Genomic DNA, 16,036 nt, shown 5'->3' on the forward strand with positions numbered 1-16,036 from the left:
AACATATGATTAAAACAATACACTATCTTACAAAATGTTGATGCTGTTGCAAAATGTTATCCTCTTGACCATAGATCTACATGTTTTATTTTCAATACATAAAGCCAAAAAGTTATCTGATAAGTATCAAATAGTACTTTTTAAAAAGATTACAAAGCTTCCCAATTAATGTATTGGTTTATTGACACAATGCTCACCTCGTTGACTGAATGAACCTCATTAACTTTAAAATTGACATAAAGAATAAGTCTCACTTTGAAAAAAGAGGGCTTATTTAATGTGCATCAAGTGTCATTCCAGATTAGCCTGTGCAGGCCACAGAATCCACACTTTTCGCGTTAAGTGCATTTTAAATAAAAAGAGACTTTTTTAAACAGAACAAACAATAAAGTGGACAGGCTTATCAGGGATCTATTTCACGCACATGATTCAAATATTGATTTCCCAGAGAGCGGTTCATATAACTTCAAGTACAGTACTCACTGACAGCGCTGGTGTGGCCCAAGTATCCCGTGCGTAGCACCGTGACCTCTATGACCTCCTGGGTCTCGTTTCCACGGATACGGTCATCAAGGAAGCTGACCCAGCACCACTGAAGCTGGAATGGCTGGTTCTCCAGTGCACGGCCATCTGCAAATACAAGAGAATTCCATGCTTAATCAGGGAAGCATTTTCTTAGCAAAAATCCAGTTTCAGTTTAAGGTGTCATCCCAGATTAGCCTGTTAAGACTGCACAGGCAAATCTGGGATGACACTTTACCCAGATGAGTTAAGCCCAGTCTTCCCAGAACGGGGCTTTAATAATGCATATAAATACTGATTAAAGTTTAAACCACGGAACCTTTAGCTTATGTCCGCAGTCTTCAGAACTATGGTCATGTTTGCTTTGCCTCTTACAGGATCATGTTACAAGGGACATCACTGTAATGGGATTGTTTTGAGCACCATTGGCATGGATTGTGACCAAGTTTGGAACAAGATTTAGACCAGGCCTATTATGCACTTAGTCCTCATCAAATTGCATTTGAAGCAATGAGTAATGTTTTTAAACAGACAATAATTGTTAAAAACTTATTTGCATTTATTGAAATTTATTAGCATCAGGAAGTATGTCGCTGACAAGAAACATTTCAAACACTGAGATATTCATTTGTAATACTGCATCTGCAATCCTGTTCGAAATTCTCAATACACATAATTGAATGTTTATGTCTGGTTTTCAGTTGAAATCTAAAATAGTTCGCAAAAAATTTAATTACTTGGAACAGTGTAAAATCCAATGTTTATGAATGAAATTAAGGAATTCTGTTGATCCAATTAAAACAGACATTTGAATTTCAATACAAATAAACATGATTTATTTTTTATTATCATCAGTTAATATGATAATGTTTATAAGTTTATGATATTTACCATTATTTTACAATATTATTCACAAGTTTGTGTATACAGACAAATTAATTAAACAATTTACAATTGAAAACACTTATCTTTTTTATTAGATTTTTTAATTAATTTATTTTTTAGGGGGAGGGGATACAATTAATTACATGGCAGAATACATTAATATTTTGTTATCACTTTAAGATCCAGAACTCTGAAAGACAGAACATGTTTAAGATGATAAAATAGGAGATGTAAACATTTACTTATTAATCGAAAGTTTTAACAGAAAAATGGAATTAAATCACAATGGAATTTGAAGTGATTTTTTATTTATAAAAAATGTGTGACAGTCATGTGTTCATTACAAATTAGAGGAAATAAATGTGAAATCATTTATGTTACCATAGTGCATCCAAGTGTGTTTGGTATGTGATCACAGGCACTGCTGTGGGGCAACAACACTTCATGGCATAACCATGCAGTTAACTGAATCAAGTAGCTTCCACTAAGAGAAAAATCTCCTGGTAAAATGTCAATAATCATTAGCACTTTATTGGATTATTTCTTTTTATTTACATTTCAATTATATGTTTATGCTTTTATGAGAAGTGTTATCAAGTGCTGAGGAATGGCAAGATACAAGTATGAGCGGTTATGGCAGGGATGAATGGGAAACCTGATAAAATATGGACATCAAAGAATTATATGCCGATACCCAAGTTCAAAGCTCTCAGTTTAAAATGAGTTAATTCCAAAAATACTTGATACAGCTGTAAACAATCAAACATTTTCGTTCACAATTTCCTTCTGCAAATTTCAATAATTTTTATTGGAATGATATTGAAAAAATTGGTATGAAACCTGTTCCTTCCTGTCTTATAGTCATCTATGCTGGAAACAATTAAATTGAAAGATTCTTGATGATTTTAATAATACAATTAACCACAATTAATCCATTTATGCCTAGCGTCTAGAAAAAAGGCCTTGGCAAACAGCGTAGATACTGATGAGACGCTGCATGATGCGGCGTCTCATCAGGGTCTGTACTGTTTGCTTAAAGAGTTTCTGTAAGAAATATAGAAATAAATATACTAGACATCCCTAATTTTGGAAATACATTGATCCAATTTAGAAAAGGATGGGAAAGTCCACTAGGCATAAATGGGTTTATAAATTTTAACAATTTTTATGACTTCACAAGCACATTAAGCATTTTAAAAATGGACGTTGTATTGAACTACAAACTGGTAATATATACTACATTTGAAGTAGGACATGTGCTTGAAAATAGAATTCCAAAATGGTCAATGTATTACTTATTGTAAGTTATCAACTGATTCTACACCAGCATGTATTTGAGATAAATGTAGAATTAAAAAAATGTATTGTTTAACCAACATCACATCATGCTGACATTTTTTTTACACAATCTACTGATCTGTTTTATTTTCATTCCAGTGAACATCTGAAAATGCAAGCATTTTAAGTCTCAGTAGGGAAATTAAATTCACATCAGACAAAAAATATATCCTTTGCAACACATATCAATATATATTGCTCTCATTGGAACATTTATATTCTCAGTGTTGCAGACAAATAAATACAGAGCAAGCAATAATGTGATTCATCAGAAAAATTCAATAAACTGTCAATTACTCATTTCTAGAGCAGACAGGAGAACAATAAGACTGGCTCCTTCATCCATCAAACTCAGAGGTTGTTTTCATAATTAATATAAAATATCATTATCAAAATTTTGATCATAAAGATGATATGCAATTTGTACAAAAAAAAACAAATGCATAAAAAAAATCAGATCGTGATCCTCAGGTTCTGTCATTCTACCAATTTTCCTTGATAAACTTTACAATTTTAACCTGCAATATACACACTGTAATCCTGAAATCTTATAGAATGTAAAAACCTGCAATATATACAGTGTAAACCAACAATCTATACACTGTAAACCTGTAATCTATACACTGTAAACCAACAATCTATATAATGTAAACCTCTCTTCTTGTTTTTATGTATAAAAGTTGAAAACAGAAAACATTACTAGGCCGTGGGATGTAATTTCAAATATAATTTCAGTATTATATTTTGATAAACAACAGATCCCTATGATTATAATCAATATATGAAAAGAGAAGTCTCTGATAATGCTTTCAAATCACAGTCTGATGTGATTAATGCCTTTCTTTCACCAGCACTCATATCAACAGCTCTCCAGGAAATAATTATTCAATATTAAATTCATAATTTATATGAGAAAATACAGATATATTCCCTTCCAAGTGAAATAGTACCCAGTCTGGTGAAGACCACCCTAATTCCATAGTGTGCTCTACAACATTTATACATAATCTATATATCCGCTGCATACCGTGACAACCCTTTTTGAAGTCCATTAAATAATTAATACTTTTCTCTGAAATGCATCAGCAACTGATGTTTTGTCAAGTTTGTTTACCAATTTACTTGTTTCTTTCATTTTTCAATAAATTCCAGTGATTTTGCTCCAAATTAACGCCGATTTTTGGCTGCTTCCCAATCGCAAAATGCCACGTTTGTTCCCAAAAATCCTAACTTCCAAAAAAAACTATTTTTTAAATTTTTTTTTAAGAAAGATGTCTCTTATGAATTAATTATGATTTCTTAACTCAAGATGTCAACTTTATTTTTTTAAACATCCTACAAAATATATATTTTTAATTTAGTCCTTTTTGTCCATAAATAATTCCCAAATTTGCCACTTTTATTGATTAAAAAAAATCCCAATTTGACCAGACTCCTTTTCCCAGAATGGCTAGAAAAACCCCTTGAACATGCAATTAAAAACAATATTAACTGTGTTACTTATAATCATATTTATAATGCTTAATTTTTCCCAATTTCATGGTTTATCTCGCTATTTTTCCCAATTTCACTGTTTATCGTGCTAATTTTCCCAATTCAAATGACACAGGCTGTAACAAATAAAAGCAAAAAAATCACTGAATTCAATATCTCTCTTTGTATGCAGGTACCAGACTAAAAGTATTTGGTATAATTTGGAGATTAAGCAGGCTTTTTGATAACATAGGGCAATTGGCTTCCGTTTTTCAAATGTTAAATTACCTTGCTCATGCAGTTACAGAATTCTCTTTGATATTTCATGCAAATTCAGTATTATACCATATGCCTAGTGGACTCTCCCATCCTTCTTAATTGGATCAATTTATTTCCAAAATTAGGGATGTCTAGTATATTTATTTCTATATTTAGAAAAATTCGAACAGAAATTTCTTTAAGCAAACAGCCCAGACCCTGATAAGACGCCTGACATTTTTACCAGACGCTAGGCATAAATGGGTTAAACTGACAAAAATAGATATTTTAAACAGAAAAGCCAGTTTTCAACACACATTACCGTACAAACATCTATGTATTTAAAACTGTTATTTGATCAAGATACATAGCTATTTCCTATGATCTCGGAGCCAGTTAGAGCCAGCCACCCAGGCTCATCAGGTGGCCTAGCCATTTTCCCCACCCATATCACAGGTCACAGGCTAATCTAGGAAGACATGCCAAAAAATAGACCTCCTCAACTGACCACCTTTTATCAACAACTGCTTTGATGTTTTATCAAATAATTTACTCACTGCTGAGTTTAACCTCATAAACTTTTTCAAATCTCAGTATATAACTATTAACCCGGACAAATAAATACTGATCTATTACCATTAATCAGTTTGATATCAGACCTGGCTGGTCTTGCATTCCTGGATCAGTCAAATTTAATATTTTACAAATTACAATTTATGAGATATGCATCCATTTCTCAACTGACCATTGAAATCTGTAAGCAGGGAACTAAATTCTTGAGCCATAACAAGAATTGCTGAAAATGTTTATACTGAGCTATAATACATGCATGAATTATATAAAAAAAATCTACATTTCAGACCCTGGCATTGAGTCAATGCAATTGATGTTTCAAAATTAAAGAAAACCTGAACAAAGAAATTCATGATTTTGCATCCGAATGGGTTTGTTTATAATGCACATAGGTATTTATAATCCTTAAGTAAATATTACTGGAGTGAAGTTAACTATGTTTTCATGTTTGCATTTAATATATTATTTTTTGCTGTATGCCCAAATTTAGATATATTTTCAAATGTCAAATTCTTTATTTCTTGTATTACACAATTTTACTTCACAAAATCATTCCAGTAGAGGCTGAATGTGCCATATTGTTACATTTATACCTTCGTGGCATACTAGAAACTTAGAATTCATAAAGGTAACACAGGTAAATAGAATACTGATTTAGATTTTTTTTTAAATTCCTTTTGTTTGAGCAGTAAGAATGAAATGGACAAATGCTTGTAAAGATTTAAATGGCTGATTAAAAGAATGTCATATAAATATCAATGTTCACAGTCCATCAAAAAGCAAACTCATTGAACAAAAGATTGGTTATATTCAATAAATACTTTAAAACTACAGTAATTACTTTATGTTTTTGGAAACAAAGTTTTCGGACACCCCTTTTTTTTAGCAAAAATAATTATTTTTCGTGACTCTTAATTTTCGGACACACAAGTTTTCGTCCATAATTAATGTCTCTAAGTTTTCGGATAGTATATTTTACAGCGCTAATTTACAAAATTTCGGTACTGTTTTCGATATCTAATGACACTTCGATCATGGGGTTTTACAACCAGATTAACATTATAAAACATAGCAGGTGCATGCCTGAGGGCAACGAACCATTACATTTGCGTTATTGGGTAAATAACCTTGTAAACAGGTATTAAACGATGGTTTCGCCCGATAGCATAAGCATTATGACAAGGGGTAGTGCCAATTAACAGTTCAATTATCTACCGCAATGGCACTACCTCTTCTCAGTAAAACAAGAAACCGTCGGAGACGGGTGATGCTCCCCAAAGTTTTTTTTTGTCACAATATTGCACTATATGTTCAGATAAAAGGAAACGTCTTGAGGGCACAGTAGTTGGGGGACAATAATTTTTATAGAAAATTTCAAAGGGCCATAACTCTGTGAAAAATCATCCGACCAGAACTGGCTGATAATATGCACCTCTTAGTAGTGAAGCTTACCATAAAGTTTAATTGAATTCCGGTCATTAATTGCTGAGAAATAGCCCAGACAAAAATTGTGCACGGATGGATACACACACGGACAGACGAAGCGGCGATTATATGCTCCCCCAAAAATTTTGGGGGAGCATAATAACTGTGGCAAATACTTAACGCTTCAAAGTGTGATGCACCCTATTGCAAGTTTTACTAACAATGGAAGGTGTAAGACAACAACTATCGGAAATGAACAAACAAAGAATTCATACTTTGCTTTTTTTATTGCGTTAATTGCAGGTTCATACTAGCGAGTATCGGTACATCACATGCTTATATTTGAACTCGTTGGTCAAAGTACAACCTTGTAGTAACTTTCTGTCAATTAAATTAAGCATTTAAAATTATTAAAAATATTTTCGACTCTTAAGTTTTCGGACACCTGTATTTTGTGAATATTTTGCATATCTAAGTTTTCGGACATGAAAAAAATAATTATAAGTGTCCGAAAACATAGAGTTATTACAGTAATGAGCAATGAGTGAAATTAAAAAAACAACAAGAGGGCCATGATGGCCCTGAATTGCTCACCTGACTAACCTTGCTACATCAACTTAAATTCTATTAGACCCATATACAATCCCAAGCCAGATTTCATTAATTAATACATTCTGACAAAATTTCATTAAGATGTGATGAAAACTGTGACCTCTTTCATCTCCACAAGGTTTTAGTAGAATTGGCCAGGTGACCTAATTTTTGACCCCAGATGACCCATATACGATCCAAAATCAGATATTATCAAGATAAACATACTGACCATATTTCATAAAGATCAGATGAAAACTATGACCTCTATTGTGTACACAATGTTTTTCTATAATTTGACCTAGTGACCTAGTTTTTGACCCCAAGATAACCCAAATACAATCCCAATACAGATTCTATCAATATTAACATTCTGGTCAAATTTCATAAAGATTGGATGAAAACTGTGACCTCTACTGTCTGCAAAAGTGTTTTTTTAACTTTGACCTAGTGACCTAGTTTTTGACCCTTGATGACCCAAATTCAATCCCAACCCAGATTTTAACAAGACAAACATTCTGACCATATTTAATCAATATCTGATGAAAACTGAGACCTCTATTGTCTTCACAAGGTTTTTCTATGATTTGACCTTGTGACCTAGTTTCTGACCCCAGATGACCCAAATACAATCCCAATCCAGATTTTATCAAGATAAACATTCTGATCAAATTTCATAAAGATTGGATAAAAACTGTGACCTCTATTGTCTACAAAATGTTTTTCTATTATTTGACCTAGTGACCTAGGTTTTGATCCCAGATGACCCAAATACAATCCCAACCCAGATTTCATCGATAAACATTCTTACCAAATTTTATAAAGATTGGATGCAAACTGTGACCTCTATTGTCTACACAAGGTTTTTCTATTATTTGACCTAGTGACCTAGTTTTTGACCACAGACGACCCAAATAAATTCCCAAACTCAGATTTTATCAAGATGAACATTCTGACCAAATATCATAAAGATTGGATGAAAACTGTGACCTATTGTCTACACAAGGTTTTTCTATTATTTAACCTAGTGACCTAGTTTTTGACCCCAGATGACCCAAATACAATCCCAACCCAGATTTCATCAAGATTAATATTCTGATCAAAGTTCATAAAGATTGGATGAAAACTGTGACCTCTATTGTCTACACAAGGTTTTTCTAATATTTGACCTAGTGACCTAGTTTTTGACCCTATATGACCCAAATACAATCCCAACCTAGATTTCATCAAGATACACATTCTGACCAAATTTCATAAAGATTGGATGAAAACTGTGACCTCTATTGTCTACACAAGGTTTTAATATTATTTGACCTAGTGACCTAGTTTTTGACACCAGATAACCCAAATACAATCCCAACCCAGATTTCATTCAACATTCTGACCAAATTTCATAAAGATTGGATAAAAACTGTGACCTCTACTGTCTACACAAACAAATTGTTGACAGACACACGCATGCACACACGCACAACGGACGCCGGACATCACACGGTCACATAAGCTCACCATGTAACTTCGTGACAGGTGAGATAAAAACAGTAAAAGGAATGACTCATAGAAAAAAGGCTGATGCTCATTTTAAAAAAAATTATGGAAAAATGAAAGACCCCAAATGCTCCCCCACTAAAATACAGAATTGGTTCCAATATAAAGCTCTCAAAGAGCAATGAAAGTTTAAATTAAAGCCAAGGAACTGAGTAAATTTATAAGTTTTCAGAGGATTGAAGTGTGAATGATGAATAGGGGCTGGGTCCATGTCTTGTGGAACCATCTTCTTAACCCTGATCAGGATGATGATGATTCTGACCGGCCCCATGGCAAGTGATTTATGGGAACTAATTAGTGGCAGTGCTTTAAATGCCAGAATCAACTGTCACAGATCACTCTAACACTCTCTGATGTCATTTCACCTGCATATTGCTAGGAAGTGTGCAGGAGGCATTACAAAATGGTATTTTGGGGGTAGCTGTTTAATTACCCAGCTTTTCACCCTAGATGACCTTTGTAAGTTCCCAATGTATTTGAATTAAAATTTTCCCGCTGGTAGGCATAAAACTTTTAGAAAAAGAAACATGCAATCTACAAACAGTGTTCACATTTACATAATTTTATGATGTTCAATTGACTTTCTATTTTTGGGAAGTACTAAGAGTATAAAAAGGTATACTACAGTACTGTGCGTTCTGCGATGATATTAACTGCGTGTTCAGCATGAACAATGTCATCTCTAACTTTATAGTTTGAATATTGTCAGGGCCAGAGCATTTGTACTTAAAGGCTGTGTTCTCATATTTAGTAATTAGAGTAACCATGGGTTATATCGGACACCTCCAGGAAAAAAACAGCGTAATCTCGATGACTCACTATTCAAAGCGGAATGCTTTTGTTTTCTTGGTACAATAGCTTTCATGCAACAGTATGGAATGTTCAAATCTATTTTAAAGATTTTAGTAAACCAATTAGACTGCACTTTATAAATATCGAAGCATCAGGGTAAAACCGGACGTCCCCAGGCTTGTATCAGACACCTTAAAAGGCTTAAATCGGACAGTTGTTGGTTGTATGTATTTCCGTTGTTGGGCTTAATCGGTGAATTTGTATTTCGTAGTGACACTTTACGTATATATTTGCGAATTTATGGCATATTTACATTGCATACCTTTTCCATGTTTGGGCATATCTGAAAAACGCCCATATACAAGATTATATATTGTTATTTATTTGTATTTTAGTTAATGGTCCGTTTCTTCAGATGTCCCTATTTTGCAACAAAGCCATTATGGTTCTTGAGCTCATCTTATAAAAGTATAGAAAACAGACCTAAGTCCTATAGGTCTTGCCAAGGTTTGGTGTCCGATGAACCCCGATAGCATTTTATGGCATTAATTTTACTACTTGGGGATTATCGGACAGTTTAAGTTTTCTTATTTTACAATACATGTAATGTTTGTAATAGTTTTATTATGTTTTTCAGAAGATAAATATATCAGTTCAAATATTTTGTTTTCTCACAACGGTATTCACACATTTCACAGTGTAACCGTTACTTGTAAAATGACCGTTTTAAATGTTCTCGACTAGGATTTTCGCCAAGGTGAAGAGGGGATGTCTCTCCAAACAAACTCGCATCTTCCAATCAAAATCGCCGCTTTATTCCATCACCCAATCGGATGATTGGTTACATAATACTATGAAAACGTATTTATAGAATGTAAACAAAGCTCAAACGGTTGAATGCGAAGTCGTTTTGTATGTAAATATTCAACTTTTTGTGGTTGTCCGATAAACCCCGTGTGTTCGATTTAACCCAGGGTTACTCTACTGCTGTATTGCATTCTGGGAACTTCTATATTATAGATCATTATATTGTTGTTCCCTATCCTGATATATGCTTCGACGAACACAAATTTAAGTGTTTTCGAAACTGACTGTAAAACAAATACACCCCAGTATTAATTGTTTGAGATTGTATGAGTTATTTTTCAATGCACTGGAGGCTCTATCACCATAACAACCATACAAACCTTAGTGCTAATAAAAAGAAACAAACATTCTTTAAATTTATTTGTCTTAGTTCATAACACATTTTTCTATTTTACTGCCACTTTAACACACACTGTTTTTATCCTGTGAGCAATAATTAGATTCTCGAAAATAGCTTTTAATGAGCCCAAAGTACTGTTTCAGCTTAATTAATTGCCATTTTTGTTAACAGACCTTACGCCTCAATCCACCATCAATTATAAACTCAATGTTATAATTGCGTGGACATTTTACAGGCAAACACTTAATGAAATGCATCAGTTTTCTCGCTGCTTGCATACCATATTGCACCATTAAATTAATCTATTAATTACATCGCAGCTGGAGTGTGTGTGCACATTGCACAAATATCTTAATATATTAATAACATCTTCAGCTACAATATTTACAAATAAAATGCATCCTGTATATATAATGGCCAGATTATGATTTATTTCCATTTCCGTTAATCATTGGGAATATAACATAAGGGGAATAAATATATTTCTGAAATTCAAAAATGCAACACTGATTACATTGTGTATTGACAAAAGCAAGTTTATTTGCTTACTATCATATAAAATCACAGGATCTCCTCATAATTTCCCCCAAAACCAATGACATATTAAAACAAATCTAGTATATCAAGCCACAAAAACCCACAAATAATTGAACAAATGATTAACACCCTTGTGACCTTATTTGGCTGTGCTGTGACCTCTAGCAATCAGAAACAACCCTCCTTGATGTGGCCTCCTTGATGTGGCCCCAGAATTAAATAGAACTTTACCCTGATTCAGTTGTTGTGACATTGACCTCTGAAGTAGGTCCTCAAGCAGGTTTTACACATGAAACACCATCTCATCATGGTGGTCATATGTGCTTGTTATTTCAAATCGCTGTGATATGGCCAAATTTGACGTTTTAATTGAAAGTGTGACCTTGACCTTTGATTATGGGAGACAAATTTTACACTCAACACGTCATCTTACCATGGAGTACATTTATGCCATGCTAATTTTTTCATCCCTGAAAATAAGTCTGGAACAGAAATTTTCAAACTGTTTTATTGCGAACTTCGACCTTAGATCTCTAAATGGGAACTTTAACTTTGCGTATAGTGATAGATATGAAACATGACATGTCATTTTATGATGGATACATAAGTGGAAAGTTATTAAAACATTAACTAATTTCTGGCACAGTTACGGCTGGGAAAGGAAACTTCGAACAGACTCACAGACGTACTAAAAGACAGACAGAAAAGCGGAAAGTGTTACTGTCATATGCAGCCTTTAATCTTCATAGGTGGCGCATCAAAATGTGGGATATAGAGTGGTTACAACAAGCTCCAAGTTGAACAAAAGTCTCTGGACGAAGGAAAACCACTACATACTCAGAATTAGAGCTAAACAATTAAGAATAATTTTAAACAAATGACCACAGTGTCTGAAATCTCTAAATAGTATAACTGTGACTTAATGATATTAAATACAAACATGTTTGTACTTTCTAGAAATTCTAGAAATAATTTATTTCCCATGCTTAAATTGACAGAAATGTTCCATAATCTTCTTCACAACAAATCTTTATTTCTTCATTAGGCTTGGTTGGGTTAGTGGAAACAACTTGTTTTGCACCTAATTATTCAACAAACTTACAATAATTGTATGAGATTGTTTAAGGGAAACGGGAATAACTTCTCAATGCACTTGAAGCTTTATCACCGTTACAAACATATAAACCTTAAGTGTTGCTATAAAATGGTAATAAATATTCTGTACATTTATTTGTCTTAGTTCATAACACATTTTACTGCCACTTCAACACACACTGTTTTTCGTTGGAGCAATAATAAGATTCTCGAAAATAGCTTTTAATTAGCCCAAATTATTGTTTCAGCTTAATTAATTGCCACATTTGTGAATAGATCTTACGCCTCAATCCACCTTCAATAATAAGCTCAATGTAATAACTGGGCGCCAAAGAAGTCATTTTTAACAGCAAATGCTTACTCCATTGCAACCATCAAGCAAGTTCCTGAAGTTGTTTCTGTCCTAAAAATTGAGTGGATGCCACATAGCACAATTATATTAATCTATTCATAACATCTTCATGAGCTGGACTATTTCCCATTAACGATTTATTTCCATTCCCTATAGCCGTTAGCCATAATTGCATAATCAGAATAAATATATTCCTGAAATTCATAAATGCCACAACTATTATTGACAAAAGCAAGTTTATTTGCCTTACAACCACATAAAACCACAGTGTCTCCTCATAATTTACCCAAAATAAAAGAGAGTTTGGACTGGACTGCAATATAATATCAGAATTTCCATAAATTTCCCCTATTAGAGCTTGAATTAAAGGTTTTGGGGATATATCTGGCCACTCTGAGACATTTATTTGTTTCATTTGAGAAGAATAAATAGTTTCCCAATGACAAAAGCATCAATGATGTCTGAGCTTATAAAGACATCAAGAGCTGAAAGTTAATTTCAATCAAACCCTTCGGACAAAATCAGCTATTAGTCAGCTTTTAGACCAGGAGTGATGGGAAATACCAGTTTTCGACTTGAAAGGCCTTATCTGGACTTTCAATCACAGAGCGATTTATATAAAGTCAGAATACAAGGTCCAACAAACCTGCAGTTTACTTATGATCAACAATGATACATTAAAATGCATCTGATATATCAAGTCGCAGATTACCTATCAAATAATTGAACCATTGTATAACATGCAGCAAACTTGTCTGACTGTGCTGGGACTGCCAGCAACTAGGAACAACACTTATTCCTTCAATGTAGCTTGAAACATGCCAGGTAAAATATAGCTGAAATATGTCAGATTTAATATTAACAAGGGACAAAATTGTCACAAAACCAGGTTTTCAGTTGAAAAAAAGTCTGATAAAGGGAGACAATTCAAAATGTGTATTGTTAACCCCCTTGTGTAAAATTGACCTTGATTTCAATTAGAAAACAAGGGCTGTTTGTAAAACATGCATGCCCCCATATGGGCTGTCAGTTGTAGTGAAATCCATTGTGTGAATACGTTTTTTGTCACTGTGACCTTGACCTGAAAATAAATAGGGGTCATCTGCCAGTCATGATAAATGTACCTATGAAGTTTCATGATCCTAGGCCTAATTATTCTTGAGTTATCATCCGGAAACCATTTTACTGTTTCGAGTCACTGTGACCTTGACCTTTGAACTAGTGACCTGAAAATCGATAGGGGTCATATGCCAGTCATGATCAAAGTTCCTATGAAGTTTCATGATCCTAGACGTAAGCATTCTTGAGTTATCATCCGGAAACCATTTTACTGTTTCGAGTCACTGTGACCTTGACCTTTGACCTGAAAATCAATAGGGGTCATCTGCCAGTTATGATTAATGTTCCTATGAACTTTCCTGATCCTAGGTGTAAGCATTCTTGAGTTATCATCCGGAATCCATTTTACTGTTTCGAGTCACTGTGACCTTGACCTTTGACCTAGTGACCTGAAAATCAATAGGGGTCATCTGCCAGTCATGACCAATGTACCAATGAAGTTTCATGATCCTAGGCGTAAGCATTCTTGAGTTATCATCCAGAAACCATTTTACTATTTCAAGTCACTGTGACCTTGACCTTTGACCTGAAAATCAATAGGGTTCATCTGCCAGTCATGATCAATGTACCTATGAAGTTTCATGATCCTAGGCCTAAGCGTTCTTGAGTCATCATCCTTTCCTAGTTACATACTTGTTTCAAAATCAATCTATTTTTAGTTGTGGCAACCTTGAGCTTGGAGGTATTGACTATTCTTTCGTGCGACACACCGTCCAATAATGGTGAACAAATATGCCAAATGATTTCAAAATCTGACAATGAACGACAAAGTTATGGCCCAGACAAGCTCATTTATGGCCATTTTTGACCTTCAAACTCAAATTATGACCTTGACCTTGGAGATATTGACGTAATTCTTTCACGGGACACACCGTCTAATGATGGTGAACAAATGTGCGAAATGATTTTAAAATCTGACAATGAACGACAGAGTTATGGCCCGGACAAGCTTGTTCCGCCCGCCCGCCTGAGCCCGCCCGCCAGCCGACATTCGCCAATCTAATAACCAGTTTTTTTCTTCGAAAAACCTGGTTAAACGAGAGCGCCCATGGCTCTGAAAGCATAGTTGCAAGATACAGGGAAGTTGCTGCTGAAGTAAATGTTTAGGTCAAAATATACTAAATAGTTTCCTTATATGTTTCGATGAAAAAGCAACAACTTTGAGCGAAAATAAATACAACATTTTGCACATAGAGACCCCCATAACCATACCTTTTCTTGACGGGCATTCTTAGCTGAATCGATTTAAGCAATAAAAAAAAAAAATTATGTTCAAACCAAAAAAGAATTCGACTCAAATCAAAATCGACTGTTTTTGCGCCTTTGTTTTGGCCGTTTTCTAGTGGATTGTAACCTTTTGCAATGCCATTTTTTACTTTAATCTCCAACTTTATCCTATTTCAGGGATTTAGTAGTGAACACCTATGCTTACCCTATCAATATCTCCAAACGATAAAACCAGAACAACAGTCTTAAGTGTATAACATGCCTTCATGGAAAATATGATGATTTGTTTAGAGAGTACAGCCCTTCACGACTCGATTATTTAGTATATTGTAACCTTAACGATTGCTGACATCACGAGTCGCCCCCCTTGTTGTTCTATTTTTAGAAACGGGAATTCCAAATAGTGACGAATGTGAATGGTTACAAAATGACATAACTATGAAAATAAATACGTAGAATTACATTATTTCATGCATACCATTATGCAACCATCCGTTTTCTTTTCCGACTTGATACATTTACAGCTTTCCATTTAATATTTTACAGACAAAACACTCGTCCAGAATTCGCGCGAATCCATTAAATCCGATGCCACATTTAAACCGTTAGCTCTACTCCGTCAGTACTCGTAACGTTAATTTCTGGCTCAAAGTAAATCATTTTAACTTCAATTAACACATCTCTATTACTTTCAAACTCTACTTCATCAAATCCATAGAAAGGCAGGTCAGAATTCGTGTCATAAATCAGAAAACATTCATCGTACTCCGCCATTTTTTACACATTTTCAAAGAATAAAAGTGCTTTATGCCCCACTTCCTGCTGAGAATATGTTTTAATTTCTATATATAATTAACCGATGAAATGTTACATATCCTTAAACCAGTGCCTTATGAATTCAGTTATGTAAACATTTGACCTCTCACAGAACAGTAAACAAAGGAAATAGAAATTAGGTGTGAGGTCACTATCAACAAGAACAGAATTGTTTTACGAACGAAATTTGTTTTAGTTTCTTAGAAGGTTTTTCACGTAAAACGGTCTTAGAAAAATTCACTAAAAACGGTGTCAGCAATATTCTTGGAAGAAAACGT

At 34.0% G+C, this 16,036-nt stretch overlaps 1 protein-coding gene across 1 annotated transcript in view; it reads right to left on the bottom strand.

The window, feature by feature from the left end:
* Positions 1 to 16,036, bottom strand: part of LOC127877132 (FRAS1-related extracellular matrix protein 2-like) — a 151,825-nt gene that overhangs the window by 52,150 nt on the left and 83,639 nt on the right. Inside the window, exon 3 of the mRNA XM_052422776.1 lies at positions 484 to 630. Within this exon, the coding sequence (XP_052278736.1) occupies positions 484 to 630 (147 nt within the window). The remainder of the gene's footprint in view (positions 1 to 483; positions 631 to 16,036) is intronic.

This window comes from Dreissena polymorpha, chromosome 4 (genome assembly GCF_020536995.1).
Source record: "Dreissena polymorpha isolate Duluth1 chromosome 4, UMN_Dpol_1.0, whole genome shotgun sequence".
Classification (NCBI taxonomy): domain Eukaryota; kingdom Metazoa; phylum Mollusca; class Bivalvia; order Myida; family Dreissenidae; genus Dreissena; species Dreissena polymorpha.